The following is an 18,554-nucleotide window of genomic DNA, read 5'->3' as shown; positions in this document are numbered from 1 at the left end:
TATCACGTCAAATACTTGAATAATAATACTGTTTTGTCATTTGCTTTTTGGCTTTAAAGAGGGAGAGGGGGGGCTTGAAATATTTACTGCGGCAGTAAAAATCAGTAAAAAAAAAAGAAAAAAAACATATTTACTCAGCTACAGTCAGTTTAGCCTACACTGTACCAGGAACAGCATTGTGAGAACCAGAGGTTTGATTTCCCCACTTCTTTTGATTTCTATCCTCTTGGTTTTGACATCTGTCTATCCCCTCCCTTCCTTCCCTTCCTTCCTTCCCTCCTTCCCTCCTTTCCTCCCACCCACATTTTTCTTTAATTTAGAGCTTGCAAACACTGTCAGGTCTCCACTGGCAACCAGCAACCCTAAGTTACGCTGGGAGTTCTTCGCTCCTCCAGGTAAACCACCTCATTCATTGGTGGAGCTCGTCTTCCCCCCCCCCCCCATGGGTGCTGAATGTATAGGGTTTCCCTGCTGTTTCTCCAGGGGCCAGGCAGCGGCACCTGTCCCTTGTTTTTATCACTCATTCCTGGAGTACTGTGGATGCCAAGTGACATGTTTTTGTCCTTTTTAATGTTTTTTGACGTTTCTCATTCATACTACAACTGTATGTACGGTGAAATGAGTGCACAGTTGTTCTGAGTCTATCAAGTAACTCATTAGTATTTTGTGATTGTAAGGAGTTTACTTCAAACATGAACATCAATAGCAAATAATACTCTGCAGTATTTTTTCTTATTATTATCTTTTCTTTTCTTTTTTTTTTTGCCTTAGCTCAATTTTTGCCTTAGCTCGGTGCTTTATATTCTTAGCTTTTCATAATCACAGTGCCCACCAAAATCAACAACATCTGGCTTGCTTTAGGTCTAGCTCCAAATTTTCCAAAACAAAACTAAGTAGAGACAAGATAGGTAGTGATTTTGAAAATATTCTGTTCATAGCTGAATAGATCAGTACATAGATGGGAGAAATTGGGGTGTCGTAACATAAGATACAGCATAATATAGACAAAAAAATGAATACACAAAGGATTTAAAGAGCAAATCTAAACCAATAAATGAATAAAGAGAAGCAATATGTGTCTCTGGGAAAATGTGCTTTTCTGGAAAATTGACTAATTCACATATTGACAAATGGTTAACTTTCATAACTGCTAGCAGGCTATTTGTCGATTGCAGCCAATGTTTTTCTCATCTCAGCAGACAGTATCTGACTGGTTAACTGCACATTTTGTTCTTGGTTTTGGTGGACATCAGACGTCCCTCCATTACCTGGCTTTGTCTTTGTTTTCCTTCATCTGCATCTTTGCTCCTCAGGTTCTCAACCATCACTCTGGATGTTCTCATTCTCCAAAAATAATCCAAAATTAGATTCGTCCCATCAGATAAGACATATAATTTGACCATCTGTGTCCACTTTGTTTTGTTTAAAATGTATTGTAACTACTGTACCCTCTCACTCTTGCTGTACAGAGGAGACGGAGAAGGATCACCGTGGCAACGTGAGTAAAAAAACATCATCTGACTTGATTCTATTTTGTGGTCGGACTCTCAAAGGCCCTTTTACTGCTTCTTATCTGGCTTTTCATCTCCTGGGTTTTAGTGGGTTCGATTAGGCCTAGCTTAGTTTAGTGTGTGTGTACAGTGATGAAACAGAGGTGAAGTGCTAAAAACAGTGATAAAACTCAGAAAGAAAGAAAAAATTACAATATTGTGCAGACAAGATCTAAAAAAAAAAATTCTCACCTCAGTAGAAATGTAACCTAATCCAAGAAAAACAAACGAAAATGATGAACAAAGACAGAACTGAAATGGATAACAGAAACTGATGTTGACCTGCATTCATGTTTCCTAGTCTAGAGTCAGATGACATGAACCTTTTTGGCTTTCATAGTTATATCCATGATCTGCTTTTCCTTATGCATGTAAATGGCTGAGTAGCTTTCTGTGAAGTGTGAAATTCCAAAACTTTACATCTTATACTGTGCATTTGGAAACATTCTTATTACCTGAATTTCATAAATAGGCTTGATTTTATCCAAAAATGCTGTTGTAAGCTTTGTAAGTTCTTAGTTTGGCTTTTATTTACCATAGCATTCCATATTAAGTTGTAGCCTACTCTTATGCCAGCAATCATTTTCTAAGATGAGGCTTCAAATGGCAGATATCTCATTTTAGAATAAAACTCTCTAGGATTTACTGCAGTTTTGGCTCAAATTGAGAACTTTCAGCACCACAACCCAGGACATTCAGCTGCCTATTATACCACATCATGATCATATACACAATAGCTGTTGATCTAGCATGCCAGATGAGGATGCTGTAGAAAATGGCCGATACTGCTTTCGTTTTCATTTGAGCTCATCTCTCTCTTTCTCTGTCTTCTTTCTCCTTAGTAGGAGTCCTTTGGCTAGCATTGGAGTAGTGCTGTTGTGGTAGACCAACTATTTCTGTCTCCTCCCTTTCCTCCTTCCTTTCCTCTGGTGGATGTGTGTGTACATTGGTGTTGATGATGTATGTGTGTGTGTGTGTGTGGGGGGGGGGGGGGTGCTGGTGGCCATATCAATATATCGGTCTGTCCGTGGTGGCTTCGTGGTTGGGTGCTTGGGTGAGTGTGTGTGTGTGTGTGTATGTGAGTGGGGGTGGGTTTGTGGTTGGGTGAATGTGTGCATGAATATTGTGTGCTGTGTGGGCATGTGTGTGTGTGTTTGTGCATGTTGATATGTGTGTGTGTGTGTGTGTGCGTGTGTGTGTATGCTCCGACGGGGCTCTATCAGGTGTCAGTGCCGGTGTTGCCCCAGGCCAGGCGGGGTGACCGCTGGTCTTGGGACCCGGATGAGGAGCGAAAGCGTCAGGAAAGGTGGCAGCAAGAGCAGGAGCGCATGCTGCAGGTACATAGTGTAGCTGAACGGGTAGAGCAAGGCACTTAACACTGCCAGGGTGAGAGGTTCAATTCCCTGTGTAGCTGAACAGGTAGAGCAAGGCAATAACACTGCCAGGGTTAGGAGCAGATTGGAGAGCCAAAGAACCACAGTTCTTCTGGCTAAGTAACAATGTCCAGTGAAAAAGGCAAACTAATGGTACTGTGCAAAAGTCTTAGGCACCCTAGATTTTTTTATATACATTTCTTAGAAGTATTAGATGTTTATTTGTTTTCTGCATTAGTGTGTCAGTAGACTGCTGTTTATTGTACATTTTTGATATTCAGAAACTTTTAATTTCATTAGTTTTGAAAGAATCTTCATGGATTTCTTTGACATATGCCTAAGACTTTTGCACAGTACTGTATATTTTATATTCCTTCTTTGCCGATCGAGTTTGCCAGTTAGCCAAAAACCTGTGGTTCTTTGGCTCTGCCCATTTAGGTTTTTTCTCTGCCTCTGTAGGCTGTAACTGAAACTCCAGTCTAGATTCAGGCCTTTAAGCAAGGCACTAACACGGCCCAGGTCAGGGGATTGGGGGCGACCCATGCCAAGAAGGATGCACTCACGTTGCTGCATTGTATAAAAGCAAATGTCATATGTTAACATGTTATGTTAACTTAACAGGCAGGCACTGGGATGGCTTGCTAACAGAAGCTAAAGCTAAGCATGAGTTAACGCATAAGCAAGGCATGAGCTATCTATACTGCTTCTTAAACTCCATTTAACCAAAGCCAGAGAGTGTTGTACCACAGCAAGCTGCTGTGTGACAATCACTGAGCTCAGAGTGAGGTGGATTAACCACGTCATTACCCCCCTGCAAGCTTGCCTCCATATTTGTTTTGTATTTAGCGTATCAGCCTGCTCCTAAATCACACCCCAACTATTCACATGCACACTTTGACCACTAGAGGGCAGCTCTGTGCAATGGAAGAGCCTCTAGCTTGGTTTTATGCCTCTTACCTCGCTCTCTCCCTCACAAACACACACACACACACACACTGAGATCACTGTCCAAGGTTGCTGCTATTGCTGCTGCCCAAATCACCCTCTCTCTCCTCCTCAACCAATAAAAGGTGCATCTCAAAAATCCCCTTGTTCACTTATTTTTAAGCTTCAATGGAGTCAGTGATTTTCCTAAAAAATACTATTCTCATCCACATGACAATCTCCATGAATAAATCTTGAAAAAAACGGGCGGAACGAAGCAAATTTCTGTTACAGGACTGTTCCAGTTGAGATGCACTGAAGTGGATGAATGGCTGGTGCATGGATGTGCTCGTTACCTGCCTCCCTTTGTCGTCTCTGTGCCTTGATCTTGGCCTTTCATCTCTTTCGTCTTGCCTCCTCTCTGTATCTTTGACCTTTGACCTTTGACTCAGGGTTCCTACACATGTCTGGAAAAAGTCTGGGAAATGAGTTTGATCATTTGCAGGGTTTTGAAAAGTTTGGAAATCACTCAGAAAGAATGTAAATGTACATATACCTTTTTGATTTATTTTGTAGTACTTTAATACTTTCGTTTATGGTCATGTTGTCTAGTTGCTTTTGGCGTACATCACACTGAACATTGATGAAAATCTTGATATGCAATCAGAAATAATTAAGTGCTGGAAAGATTTGTATTTTGAAGTGGAAATTGTGTAGGAATCCTGTGCTCAGCAGACTCTGCATGCTCTGCTTTTGCTTTGTTTTGTCCACACTTCCTGCTTCTGGTCTCTTTTGTTTGCCTTTTATCCCTAACAAGCAAATATCAGACCTTAGCAAGTGTTAGCCAGAGTGGAGGAATAGCCAGTTAGCTTTGCATTCATTCATGTCTCAAAATCAGTCTTAAACTGTTAGTATGTAGCGTGGGCGTTAAACCCCGGTGCAGAGCAGACTTAGATAGTCTACTGAACATCACATCAGGATTTACAGGTCTGAATTCCTTCCTGGTTTACGTGAAACAAGACGCACTGAGAGGGAATTTAAACATCTGCTCCGATTCCTCAGATTACTCAGGAAAGACAGAAACCTTTTGAAAAACCTCTCAAAGCCTTTTGGGGCCAGATGTATTTATGCATCGCTCCATGTGTCTGTTTTTCTGTCGGTCTGTCCGCCTAGTGGACAATTTGGCCCCCGTCCCTACCCTGTCGCTTCTTCGTTGAGGCTCTGTGCTGTATGTCATGTGTCTGTTGCCATGGTAACAGGAGAAGTACCAGCGCGAGCAGGCGAAGCTGAAGGAGGAGTGGGAAAAGGCGCAGAGGGAGGTGGCAGAGGAGGAGAGGAAGTACCACGAGGAGGTTTGTGTGTGTGTGGGTGTGTGTGTGTGGAGGGATACCAGGGTAAGAAATTAACTTCTTTTTTAGAGGGCATTTTTGGGATTTGGATACATTTGCATTGGATATCATCACTCAATTTGATCCACTAAGATTAGTTTTTTATATCTTTCCCACTGCTGGAAATTGACAGAAGGCCTCACAGCGGAGGATAGTGCAATTTTCCTCTCTCTGTCCCCAACCAGTCCATCTTCCATCACTAGCTTGTTGAGTTTTTTTTACCATATTGGTGGTTTTATTTTTTTTTAATACAGTGGTTTGTGGTTTTTCTTCTTCACAGGATCCAACGAATCACCTACGGTAGCTCACAGGGGACAGTAGCCGCATTCACACTTCAATAATTGCATAAAAACAGTCGTAACTGAAATGCATAATCTTAATTATGGGGCCGTTTTTGTCCCGTGAAATCAATTTCACAGAGATTTTATGAACTTTCAATAGCATTTTTGCCCCAAGCCCTCATTAATTTCTCACCCTGGTGTGCACTCTTTATTATTGGTTACTTGACATTTTGGTGATCTAAGAACCAAAGCTTCTTGTACTGTTGGCGGTGGTGGAAGAAGTACTCAGATCTTTTACTTAAGTAAAAGTAGAAATACCACAGTTTAAAAATACTCTGTTACAAGTAAAAGTCCTGCATTCAAAATGTTATTTAAGTAAAAGTACAAAAGTATTAGCATCAAAATGTACTTAAAGCAACAAAAGTAAAAGTACTCATTATGCAGAATGGCCCATTTCAGAATAATACAGTATATATTATATTATTGAATTATAATTATTGATGCATTAATGTGTAAGCATCACTTTAATGTTGCAGCTGGAAAAGGTGGGGCTGATTTCCACTACTTTATATACTGCTGCATATCTTACAGTAATCTATAATAATACATCAAAATTTATTAGTTGATTATATTTTGTATTAATAATCTGAATCTGCAAAGTAACTAGTAATTTAAGTTATCAGATAAAGGTAGTGGAGTAAAAAGTGCAATATTTCCCTCTGAAATGTAGTGGAGTAGAAGTATAAAGTAGCATAAAATGGTACTACTGAAGTAAAGTACAAGTACCTCAAAATTTTACTTAAGTACAGTATTTGAGTAAATGTACTTAGTTACTTTCCACCTCTGACTGTTGGACTTGATGTAAGTTGTTCTGGATAAGAACAGCAGGTAAAGAGTAAAATATAAACAGTGTGTGTGGGCAGCTGGGTGACTGTGATCTCTCCCCTCCCTCCTCCTTCCCACCAGGAGCGCCGGATCCTGGAGGAGACGGTGGCGCCCCTGACGCCCCGCTCCTCGGCCCTGCCCTCCCCCATCCGAGGGGAGCTCTCCTCCGCCTCCGGGCCCCAGGACGCCATCGTCCGCTCGCTGGCCGACTGGGAACGCAAGCAGGAACTACTGGAGAGGCAGTCGGTGAATGATTGACTGATTGATTATAGATAGATAGATAGGTTGCTAGATACATGTACTTTATCAATTCAAGTGGGGATTCTGGGGGGAAATGTTTGGTTGAAACTACATGACTGGGCATGTTGTTTTTTGATTGGTTGTTCAACTAATTATTCCCTGTTTGTGATTGGATGGCACAGAGGGGGAGCACAGAGAGCGTGGAGTGGAAACGGAGAGAAAACGACAGGACCAGTGACATCAGCACAGCGGACGACAGCATGAAAACAGGCAAAAGGTTGGTGGATAGAAGATGGAGTGAGAGTTTGTTTTGGCGTTTAGCATTTTAGGCATTTTAGCTGACACTCTTATCCACAGTGACTTAAAATGAGGCTCTGAAGCCTCGGGAGACAATTTCACCTGCCAACCTCTTTTGATATATGGAGTTCATGACCAACTATGTGGAAAACTAGTGAGCACATTTGCTTTTAGTGTATGGAAGTTGGAATATTCAAAAAAGATGAAGGAATACCAGGATAGCCAATTAGGAAAGTTGAGATTTTCATTGATTTTTTTTTTTTATTTAATTGAAATAAAAGAGCTTTGTGGATTATTTGTATGTCAAATTTATCGGTACATCCTAACAATTTGGAAAAGGTTTGGTGTCATGTTCTGCCTTTTATAGATACCTGCCGATAAACATTAAACTGTCAGATTTTGTAGCAATTTTCATGGGGTCAATGACTTTTCACTTGAATTTATGGCACCTGACATATTAACCATCCCTCCCAGGTTTGGCTTCTGTTCCTGCTGGTGTGCCACTGGTCTACTGCCTTGTAGATGTTATTTAATGAATTTGGACTCTTATTCTTACCTTTTATGTGCCTTTAATAGTACTTTGCTTCTGTATTTTGTTTTGTGTTGTGTGTCTGCAACTTTCGTTTGTTTGCTGTTTTCTTAGCCAGGTTCTCCCTTGGAAAAAAGAGATCTCAGTGGGATTACATGGTCAAATATAGGTTAAATAAAATAAATGAAAAGTGTTAAATGTTATGTGACATATTTACGACAGTGGACACATTCATCTCACCATACTTTGTTTCTGTCATCCTCAGCTCGATGAGTAGCAGTCAGACAGAGACGGTCCAGAGTCTGCAGAACGGACAGAAGGTTTCCCCGGCTCCGGCCAAAACAACGACTCCAGTCAAGAAGCAACAAGAGCTCCTACTGGACAGCAGCAAGCCCAGCCGGCCAGCGGGAGACCGGAGGTGTGTGTGTGTGTATATGTGTGTGTGTGTGTGTACAAGCATGTGTGCTTCTGAGCCAGTGTGTTACAGTTGAGTTAGTAAACCTTCAATCCAAGATTTGCCACAACTCCTGGATGCTGTGGTCCGAGAAAAAAAAAGGTTTTAGTTGAGCCTGACTTGAGTTCCTTGAATCCCTTTTGAGTCCCTCTTACATATGAATCTGTGTTGAGAGAATATTACAGAAACAGTGCAGGAGAGAGCGTCCTTTACTGTGATTATGGGAATGATTGTAAGGTTAGGTACAGATAAAAGAACCCATAATCACAGTTAGGAACATCCTAAAGGGTATTTTTATATTATATACCTGTTACCAAGGCTTGTCCACTGGCTAATAAGTTTTCTTCAAAATAAGTATACGTAAGCATTTAAAAGAACAGGGGAAAACAGAAAAGATCACTAACTAGCTTCCTGGTTACAGCAAGAGTTGGAATAACAACCAATAAAGTACATATTCTTCCTAATGCTCATCATGCACAATAGCGAACAACACCACAGAATTGACTAAGAATGAATAGTTACAGTTAGGTTGTCGGTTGTTGGACGCTGAGCGAGAAAACCTGACATAGAGAGAGTTGTAAACACCAAAGCTATGATGACACCATCGTCATGACTGAGTCTGATTCAATTTATAAATCCAGAAGGCAGAAAGTCTGAAATTGGCATCAATATTCAAGTCCATGTCTGGCTCCCCTACTGTCTAATCAGGTTCAGTTTGAGTCATGAAAATTGAGTCTTAGTCCTGAACTTGAGAACTACAACATCGGTGTGTGTGTGTGTGTGTGTGTGTGTGTGTGTGTGTGTGTGTGTTTGTGTCTCTACCATGTTCATGTAGCCTTTGTAGGTATTTTGACACTTCCAGGCTTCCGTCTTTATTCAGCTTCTCCTCCATCTGTGGTTTATTAATGTTTGAAATGCTGCATACAGTTAAACCTCCAGACATTAAATCTTACTAAGCCAAAAGAATCAGGCATTTGAGACAGCAGTTTACATTTGGACATGTAGTTGACGCTCTTATTCATAGCAGCTTACAGTGAGTGTTTTGTTCGAGGACACTGTGGCAGGACACTTAGCTGTTATGGGGATTGACCTTTGACCTTTCAGTTATGGAAATGGTGTCCTGAACCACTAGGCCTCCCTGCCTTGTTTTATTTCCTCCACACACCAAACCAACATGCAAAACAACGAATCCTGTATTTAACAGGCACAAATAGATAAATAGATTATATCATATATATAATATTAGAATTTTATACTACAATTTCTACACAGTCTCCTGTTTTTAAAGCTACAAGTTGCAATACCATTAGAAAGGAAGGTGCAGTGATGCTTGTTTCATTGGTTGCATGAGTAATTTTACCACCTTCACTGTAAACATTGCCTGTTTTATTATTTTTATTTTGTTTTGTTCAAGGAAAGTGATCATTATTTTAGCCTTTTTTGAGACGTCAAGATCTTCCCAGACTATTGAAAGAGATCAGGGGTTTATGGCAGTGGTTCTCAACGTGGGGTCCGGGGACCACCAGGGGTCCTTTAAGGGGTTCCAAGGGGTCCCCAGTAAATTGATGAATTGTTAAACCACACCATTATTTCATTTACAAGAAGTTAAGACAATTAGAGAATGTAGAAGAATGACTGTTTTGATCATAGTTTCACTGTTATCTCTGTGCCTACAATACAGTTAGTCATGGGATTCTGGACAAAACCATATCGAGCAATAAAGATATTCTCAGAAATGGGGCCGAGAGACAAAATATCATCATATGGGGGTCTGTGGCTCTAATGTGGACTGAATTAGGGGTCCTTGATATGAAAAAGGTTGAGAACCACTGGTTTATGGGAAGTTTTAGACTGGAGTTGAATTCACCTGAATGACCAGCAGGTGGCATCTTGTACCATTTTTTCACCTCACATCCTTCCTCCTCATCATGTAGTAATACTCCATGACAAAAGAAACATAAAGCTATTTTCAACAATAGCTACCATAAGAATCATATAATGACACATATCATTATATTCTGCCTTACTGGTAAAGCACAAAGAAATCCAGGAACGAGAGCGGCTGGGTTTCGCCCAAACAGTAACCAGATTAATGCTGTTCAGCTCGTTCCGGCTCAGATTGGTTCATCTCTGCCTCTGGGAGCCAATAGGGTTGCTGCGGCGGTATGTCATCATCATCATCATCATCGTCATGTTGCATGTTGCTGTCCATTTCCAGGTGCGGTCCCATTGATAATAACATGGGCCGCAGCCCAGCTAAGCCCCCTGCACCATGTTCACCGCCAGACACGCTGCCTCCAACGCCAAACAGGTACTGCATCAGACATCTGACATGGAGGGGAGGGGTGAAGGAGGAGGAGGGGGGGGGGGTGAAGGGGGGGCAACTGAGTTCATTTCTGCTTTGTCATTTTGTGCTTCACTGACTCCATCTCTCCGCCCATCTCATAAACTGAACCACTGCAGCATGACCCTCCCTCCGACCTGGCAGGAATTTCAATGCAATACAAGAGAGCGATCACTTGAATACAAGGAGAATCTACTTCACTGCCTCTTGCACTAATTGCTTTTGTTTTGATCGATGGATGATAGTATTTGGCAGAGGAGTATTTATTCATTTCATATATTAGTTTATATATTAGTTTATTTGACAGGGACAGTGCACATTAATAAACATCTCTGCAAATGTGCCGGAGTTAGCCAAAAATACTAGTTTTCATCCACAGTCCCTGGCCAGATGGCATTAATGTCTAGGATTAAAAGCAAATATTTAAAAAAAAAAACACAATCGGAGGTGACATGTAGCAGAGTATCGGACAGCACTTCAGTAGAAAACACATAAGGATGGAGGTTAGGCCTGTTGACAGAGAGCAAGCACACAGACCCTGATGAACACTAAGCACTAAGCATGCAGATCTTGATTAGGAGAAAGCAAACATGGACAGACAAGTTAAAAGACAGAGTGTTAAAATGGCAAGAGAGCAGCAGAAAGAGCCACTCAAAACATTGTAGGCAAGGGAATAGAATATGCTTTTCTATAAAATAAGTGTAATACATTAATTTTTGTTCACACATTATAACTGGGGATTTAGAGGATGCTTACTGACCTGTAGACGTGCCGTGTGTTGATATCTGAATCCTCCAGTGAAGTGTCATTTGCTGTGTGACAAGTCATTAAAGTCTCTGTTTCAGTCCAGATTGATCAACAGCTTCTCACCTTTTTTTTCTCCCTGTCTTTTTCCTGTGTTTTCAAAAACACTGAGAATGACTTAACATTGATCAACTCATTTTTTTTCTCTCTCTCAATTTCAATTCAATTCAAATGAGCTTTATTGGCATTAAGTACAACAGTATCTGTTGCCAAAGCAAAACAGTGATAATCAAGAAGAAGTAGCAGTACTAACAACAAAGATAACTGAACAATAGAAAGTTGCAATTATTCAATCACACACAAAGGAACAAATTTAAAATATTTAGGTCAGTTCTCCTGTCTCAGGTTTTCACAGCATGTTATATAAACAGCAGCTAGCGTGGCACACGTTTTTCTCCAAGGATATAAAGTTTTTCGAAATTACACATTTTGGAGTTTGGAGAAATATTTCTCTCTCACATTTTCATTCTCTCTCTCTATCTCTCTCTCTCTCTCTCTCTGTCTCTCTCCCTCTCTCTCTCTCTCTCTCCCTCTCTCTCTCTCTCTCCTCCAGGTCTGTCAGTGGGAAGAAGCTGTGCTCCAGCTGTGGTCAGCCCTTAGGGAAGGGAGCGGCCATGATCATAGAGACTCTCAGCCTCTACTTCCACATTCACTGCTTTAAGGTCGGTCAGAGCGAGTTGTCTTCCAAAAGAGCCTTTGTGTCCTTATTTTTGGGCACAAAGGATCAAATCTCATTGTCTTTTTTGTCAGAATTCAATTCAATATAATTTATTGGCACAAATGTAAATTTGCAAATTGGCACAAATTCAAATACCTGAGCAGCATGGCAAAAGCAAATGCAGTTTCGATTCATCAGTAAGACTAAAAGATAACAGCAAATGCCTGAGTGTGTGTGTGTGTGTGTGTGTGTGTGTGTGTGTGTGTGTGTGTGTGTGTGTGTGTGTGTGTGTGTGTGTGTGAGAGAGAGGAAGTTGGTAAGTTTTATTATTTGTTGAGCTTTATTTTTTATTTGTTCCTCTGTCCGGGTGTGAGATGCTTCATTAAGGAACATCATAGTCACTCTCTCTCTCTCTCTCTCTCTCTCTCTCTCTCTCTCTCTCTCTCTCTCTCTGTCTTTCTCTCTCTCTCTCTCTGTCTCCCCCTCTCTCTCTCTCTCTCTCTCTCTCTCTCTCTCTCTCTCTCTGTCTCTCACCCTCTCTCTCTGCAGTGTGGGGTGTGTAAGGGGCAGCTAGGCGACACGACCACGGGGACGGACGTCCGGATCAGGAACGGCCTCCTCAACTGCCACCAGTGCTACATTCGTTCCCGCTGTGAGTCTCTCTTTCTCTCTCTCTCTCTCTCTCTCTCCATTTCTTTCTCCCCCATCTCTCTCTCCAATGTCTTCCTCTCAAAACTTAGGGGAGAGAGAGTGAAATGAGACAGAGAGACACGACAGAGATGGGTGAGAGATACAGGGGGGTATCTCACCCATGTCTTTTCCCATCTCTCTCTCTCTCTCTCTCTCTCTCTCTCTCTCTCTCTTATTTCACTCTCTCTCTCCTCTCTGTCCATATTTCTGTAAGACACACATTAGCTACATTTCAGTTCAAAAATAAAATGTGAATTAGTTTCTACTGAATGTTGTAAAAACAGCATCTACCAGAAAAATGGAAAGAGCCTTTTAAAAATGTATCAATATTATCATCAACAACCATTTTAATAGGACACTTGGAAAACTATGTGCACAAGTAGAAATATTTCCTTCTTAAATATAAGTCTTCATTAGCCTAATAACTAACTATAACTATAAATAACTTTCACATGCTGGACAAAACATGTGACATAATGCTCACAGAATGGGAGGGAAATCACTGTGTTAAATCAGAGTAGCTATTGGGCAAGGTGTTATTGTTCTGTGTTTCTGCTAATGTTCATGTTCATACTTTCATTCAAAGACAAAACAAACGCACCTTAAAATGATCTAATGCACCAGCTAATAGTGATAGAACCACATGTTGTGACACCAGTGGTAAATGCGGTATTTATGAACCATTATTGTTTCATTTATCGTTATGGAGGTAAATGTGACAGTATATTGTGGTGTGGATGTGAGTTCATATCCTGAATTTCATTTGGACAAACAGGACAAATCTAAAGAGTCTCAGTTCTTCTTTATTGCAGCCCCATTTTGTCCCTTTGGCCTGATATGGCAGGTGTGTTTCTACATGAAAGTCTTGCCTGGTGCAGCTTTAAACAGGGTTCCTACGCAGGTCTGGAAATCTGGAAAAGCATTAAAAATTAATTTGATCATTTCCAGGTCTTGAATAGTTTGGGAATTTGAAAAAAATGTCTGGAAAAGTATGGAAAATGTTGTGGTTCAGGTCCGATACACGCATAATTATAGCGTTTATGTTGTTGTAGAGCCACTTTGAGTCCACAGTTTTTGTTGATGTGAAGAATAATGTTCAGATAGAGGGACGCTCTTATTACCCAGCCGCTGTCAGCATGCATTATATCAAATACCGACCAAAATCAAATCCAGTCAAGAACATAGGGTCTGGGAAAAATATGGAATTTTAAAATGGAAACCGTGTAGGAACCCTGCCAATCATCTCACATATTCTGATATTTGTCGCTGTGAAGAACAATCTTCATCTATACAGTGATATGAGCTAGTTAGCAGGGGCAAGATGTCTGTCTGCGTGAATCATATTGAACACCAGACAAAATCTTCAAAACAAATCAATGTCTGGAAAAAGTATGGAATTTTTTAATTGAAAATGTATAGGAACCCTGTTTAAAGCAATATTCCATTTATTACCCATTCATTTGAATGAGGCCATGAAATTAGCCTGAAAACTTACATTTAACACGTTGGTGAACAGATTCAACAACAGATCCTGCTGCTGTGATTTTCAATTGACTGTGGGTCCAACTGCCAAATAGCATTTTTATTGATAGAAGAGAACATAGCGGAGGGATACCATTTAGGAGAGATAGTTCCTGTTTGGGAGACCGGATCTACTTTTATTTTTAAATACTAATTTAAGTGTAAACCAAAAATTGAAATGGAAAATCAGGACAGACCCAGGATGCTTTGTTAAAAGTGGAATCTGTTGTTGAATCTAGTCAGTTTTCAAGCTATTTTCATGGCTCATTCAAATGAATGGGAAGTAAAAATCTGAACACTACAAACTCGTCCAGCTGAATCCAATTTCTGTGATTAGTTTATATTCTAGTCTTTATGGCGGTCATGTGCCAAATAACCCCCATGTTAAAACTAAGTGGAATATTGCTTTAGTAAAGAAATGTAAGACAGGATGAACCTGTGAGGATCCAGTCCTGGTTCAGTAGGAAGGTGCAGAGAGGAAGGGAAAACGGCGATGTGGCGGTCGGGAGAAGACGCACAGTAACTTAATTTTTCTCCCATTCACCTCGGCTCACACACACAACACAAAGGTCCACGCTCTCTAAAAGACACACAACACACATTTCAATAAGCTCTCAGCAGCAGTTAAAGAAAACCACAGCATCAGATCACGGACTCAATCAAACGGCCACATCACATCACACTCCGCCTCTCACAGCAGTCGTTTTCTTTTTCATTAGATTTACATTTCTTCCAGCTTAATCTTACCGAAACATGATTATTGTGGTTTATACAAATTATGGATTTCTCTTTCTCTGTCTGTCTTCTTTCCAGCGGCCGGCCAGCCGACCACGTTGTGACGACACACAGCTGACAGACAAGCACAAGGTTCATGGAAGAAAATCCCATCCCCTCTTTAACCAGATTATCTGCAAATCGTGTCCTTCAAAAGCGTCTCGGGATCTTCTTCTTGTTCCCTGCAACTCATAAACCCACGGAGATTTATTATGTGCGGGGCCAAACACAGGGAACGACCGTGAAATGTTGAGAAAAAAAGAAGAAAAAATAATAACTGTGTGTGTGTGTGGTCATCCGATATGTGAATGAAATGAATCGCACTCTGGATTTGATCGGTCCATGTTCCATCACAGACTCTGTTTCATCATGCAGCGAGAGAGAGAGAGAGAGGGAGAGAGAGAGAGAGAGAGAGAGACTGCTGAGGAGGGGGGGGCGGCCATTTTGAATCTGAGGTCCTTCAGTGGAATCACAGGTGGGCTATACTGACAGAACGAACACAAAAAATAATTCACTGGTGTCCAGGTCTTAGATATAATCTGATAGATTCTAGCTTCTTCTTTGCTAGAAATTGTGAAGATTTCCCATCCAGTTCCATTTAATGGAAATAGTTAATATATCCCATATGAATATGAATGAATATGAGCTGTTGTTATCATATGAGACAGATTTTTCTTAACTCACCACCTGATTTGGAGTTGCTGGTAAGAATCCAAAGCCTGGATAGGAAACACAATGTGTGGTCAGACAGATCAGATTTTGGATTTTTTTTACTTTCCTTCAGCAAGCTTTATCAGAAAAATGCAGCTTTACGCCCTCATGAAAAACAACTATCATAATACTGTAATAAAATTTAGAAAGATAAACATATAAAGCCCCTATAGGATTGTTATAGTGATGCCAGAGGAGATAAAAATACCATAAAGTGCAATAAAGTCACTATAAACCCACTACTGAGTACCACAAACACTATAAGTCCCTATAGGAATATTATAGGAATATTATAGTGATACCATAGGTGATAAAAAATACCATAAAGATCACTATAAACTGATTATTGAGTAACAGAAACACACTAAAGCCCCTATAGGAATATAAAAGTGATTTTACACTACAGTAAACTTCCTACATGTCTCTCTTCTGTTCTGTGCTGGGAAATAAAAAAAATAGCTTTTTTAGTTTTTTTGTTTTTAATGTAGTTTCATCAATAGGGCAATAACATGACTTGTGAGCTGTTTTCGTGCTTTGGGGGTCACATCAGGTTATATTTCTGCTATTACATAAAAAAAAAAAAATTAAAAAAAGACAAAAACAAACCTCGGGTTGTTCCTCGGCCGGCCTACATCAGCTTGGAAAGTCAGGACTTCATGTGCCTTAGGAAAGCAAGGTGACTGCAGGAGGAAACACCAGCTGGACGGTGTTTTGTGTTGTTTTTATTTTATTTTTTTGGGGGGGAGGGGAGGGTGTATCTTGTTTTTAACTCAGTGCTAAAGTGCAGACAGAAAGGCTGCAACCCTCCCTTCCCCTCTCCCTCCACTTCTTCTGTTAAGTACTTTTTATTTTTTACACAAATCCTTCCACTCCATCTTTCTTTTTTTCCCTCTCCTCCCTTTGTGATTCCTCAGTGATTTTGCAGTGATAAAGCCAATGCAAAGGAACACAGGCTTGTCTACTTGGAAATAATGGAAATAATATTTGATTTATAGGCCTAGGGGAAACCATTGATTTTATTTTGAATGTTGTTTTATTCTAGAGCGAGGATAGACTATGCTATTAATTGAGGTAATCTTTTTTTGATAAATGCTCAGTGATATAGGACTCATTTACAACAACAACAAGAAAAAAAAATCACCAGTACATGTTTCATCTAGTTGAATGGCAGAGGAAATATTGAACACACATACCAGCAGTTGCATTTGTGCAATATTTGGTTGGATGAAGCTGAAGATCTGTGCCGCCAGTTGGACATTTTAAGTCACTTGCTTCTTTCTTTTTTTTTTCTTTTTTTTTTGAAATCGTATGAGAAGAACTCGGTTATGTATTGTGGATGTAAAATGCACGTTTAAGCCTAAAACCAAATGATTTGCTGTATGAGAGCAAACTAGCATCTTCCTCCTCCTCCTCCTCCTCCTCCTCTTACTCCTCCTCCCCTTCCTCCTGAACCACGTCCTCGCCAAGCTTTGCCCTTAACTCTCTCCTCTCCAGGTTTATTTCTTCTGATATACAGTATTTTTAAGCTTCGGTTCTGATTGTGTATTTTAATTTTTTTTTATTTTTTAATCCTTATTTAGTTTATGAATAAAATCTCGGCTGAGTCTCTTCTATAGGAGGATCTTTGAGACGGAGGTGTCCGGACAGGATAGCTTGGGAATGAAACCTTTACTTTGTCTGTTCTGTATTTATTGTAATATTCACCTGAACACTATCCGAAATATAGATTAATTTGATGTTCAAATGCAACGGCATTTATAGCATACTGTATGTTTATAAATAAAATGTTATAAATTAAAATTGTGCGTCTGTTGTTTTCAATGTTTCAATAACTCCGAGTGAAAATTCATAAGCAAAAGGAAATGAATTAACGAAAGTAGCGTGATAAATATTTAAAATGTGCAGCTGAAGATATCTCAGTGTATGAAATTGTATCACCAGGTTTTATTTTTATGAACTATAATGGAACTCAGTGTCAGGCCTATTTTAACTTGGGAACGTGGATAGCTGATTTAAAATATTGTAAAATAAATAGCAATCTCATTTCGTCTAGTATTGAAATGTCAAATATTATTTCTTCAAACAAGTGACAAAATCTGACAGCTGTAGTGAAATAATGCCACTTGTTTCCAATGCAAATCAACTGGTTTGCAGATATTTCCTTGAATCCGATGATAATATCTTGATACTAGTGGAGCGGTTTGACCTATTCTGCCTTATTTCAGGATTGATTCTAGAAAAATCTCGAAACCAATCGATTGTCATTGGAACCAAGTGAAATTATCTCATTCTGTTTCACCTCTTTTAAGAAAAATATGCTTTATATTAGACTACATGGGTGTTTTTGCAGTTCGTTGCTGTCCGTGGTCCTGAAATGGATCGAACGGCCATGACAGAATAACGTCACATAATTTTAGTGGAACCTTATAATATATGAGCAGTAATTACAGATTTTGTAAGTTTATCTGTTAAGTTAATTGCCTCAGATCGAATAACTGTCCTGTTTTGCCTAATTTGTTCAACACCCTCAAAGAAAACATGACAAAGCAACTTGGACTATTATTTTTTTTTTTATCATCAACAACCATTTCAATGGTACACCTGGAAAACTATGTGCACATGTAGAAATATTTCCTTCTTAAATATAAGCATTCATTACCTACATATAAATAACTTTCAGATCCCGGACAAAACATGTTACATAATGCTCACAAAATGGGAGGGAAATCATCGTAAAATCAGACAAAGAGACAACATGCAAATTATATAGAAATAAATACAATGTTTGCATCCATTCCCTTTTTACCCAAAATAAATTCTTCCGAGGGAATTTTTGTAAAACATCAAAAAGACTGTATGATCGATCTACGAGGGAGTATGGCCTATGGTCAACTATAGGAGACAATAATACGTATTAACACTATACAATTTGAGCCACAAAAACACTGCCGTAGAAAGACACACAAAACATACAGATTCCTGTCAGAGGTGAACATTGCAGTAGAGTTTGTGCCTTTTTTTTCTCGAGGAAATAATTGTGTTTATATCGATAATTTAAAGAAACTAAATTCTCAGCAGCCCTGAAGAAAAAAAAAAAAAAAGAAAGAAAAATACTGCAAGAGGCTACTTCC

At 39.8% G+C, this 18,554-nt stretch overlaps 1 protein-coding gene across 3 annotated transcripts in view; it reads left to right on the top strand.

Annotated features, from left to right (window-relative positions):
• Positions 1 to 14,967, top strand: part of LOC139663823 (LIM and calponin homology domains-containing protein 1-like) — a 113,665-nt gene extending 98,698 nt beyond the window's left edge. For all 3 annotated transcript variants that reach the window (XM_071542574.1, XM_071542573.1, XM_071542575.1), the window contains 9 exons: positions 1,470 to 1,498; positions 5,107 to 5,199; positions 6,483 to 6,647; positions 6,824 to 6,918; positions 7,733 to 7,885; positions 10,140 to 10,232; positions 11,623 to 11,731; positions 12,277 to 12,379; positions 14,752 to 14,967. In XM_071542574.1, the coding sequence (XP_071398675.1) occupies positions 1,470 to 1,498; positions 5,107 to 5,199; positions 6,483 to 6,647; positions 6,824 to 6,918; positions 7,733 to 7,885; positions 10,140 to 10,232; positions 11,623 to 11,731; positions 12,277 to 12,379; positions 14,752 to 14,777 (866 nt within the window). In that variant the 3' untranslated portion in view covers positions 14,778 to 14,967. The remainder of the gene's footprint in view (positions 1 to 1,469; positions 1,499 to 5,106; positions 5,200 to 6,482; positions 6,648 to 6,823; positions 6,919 to 7,732; positions 7,886 to 10,139; positions 10,233 to 11,622; positions 11,732 to 12,276; positions 12,380 to 14,751) is intronic.
• Positions 14,968 to 18,554: the final 3,587 nt, after the last annotated feature.

This window comes from Centroberyx affinis, unplaced genomic scaffold (genome assembly GCF_046629955.1).
Source record: "Centroberyx affinis isolate AG114_WGS23_722 - 3 ecotype Tasmania unplaced genomic scaffold, CSIRO-AGI_Caff_v1 ptg004126l_1, whole genome shotgun sequence".
In the NCBI taxonomy this organism is placed as follows: Eukaryota; Metazoa; Chordata; class Actinopteri; order Beryciformes; family Berycidae; genus Centroberyx; species Centroberyx affinis.
This window is presented reverse-complemented; position numbering and strand designations above follow the sequence as displayed.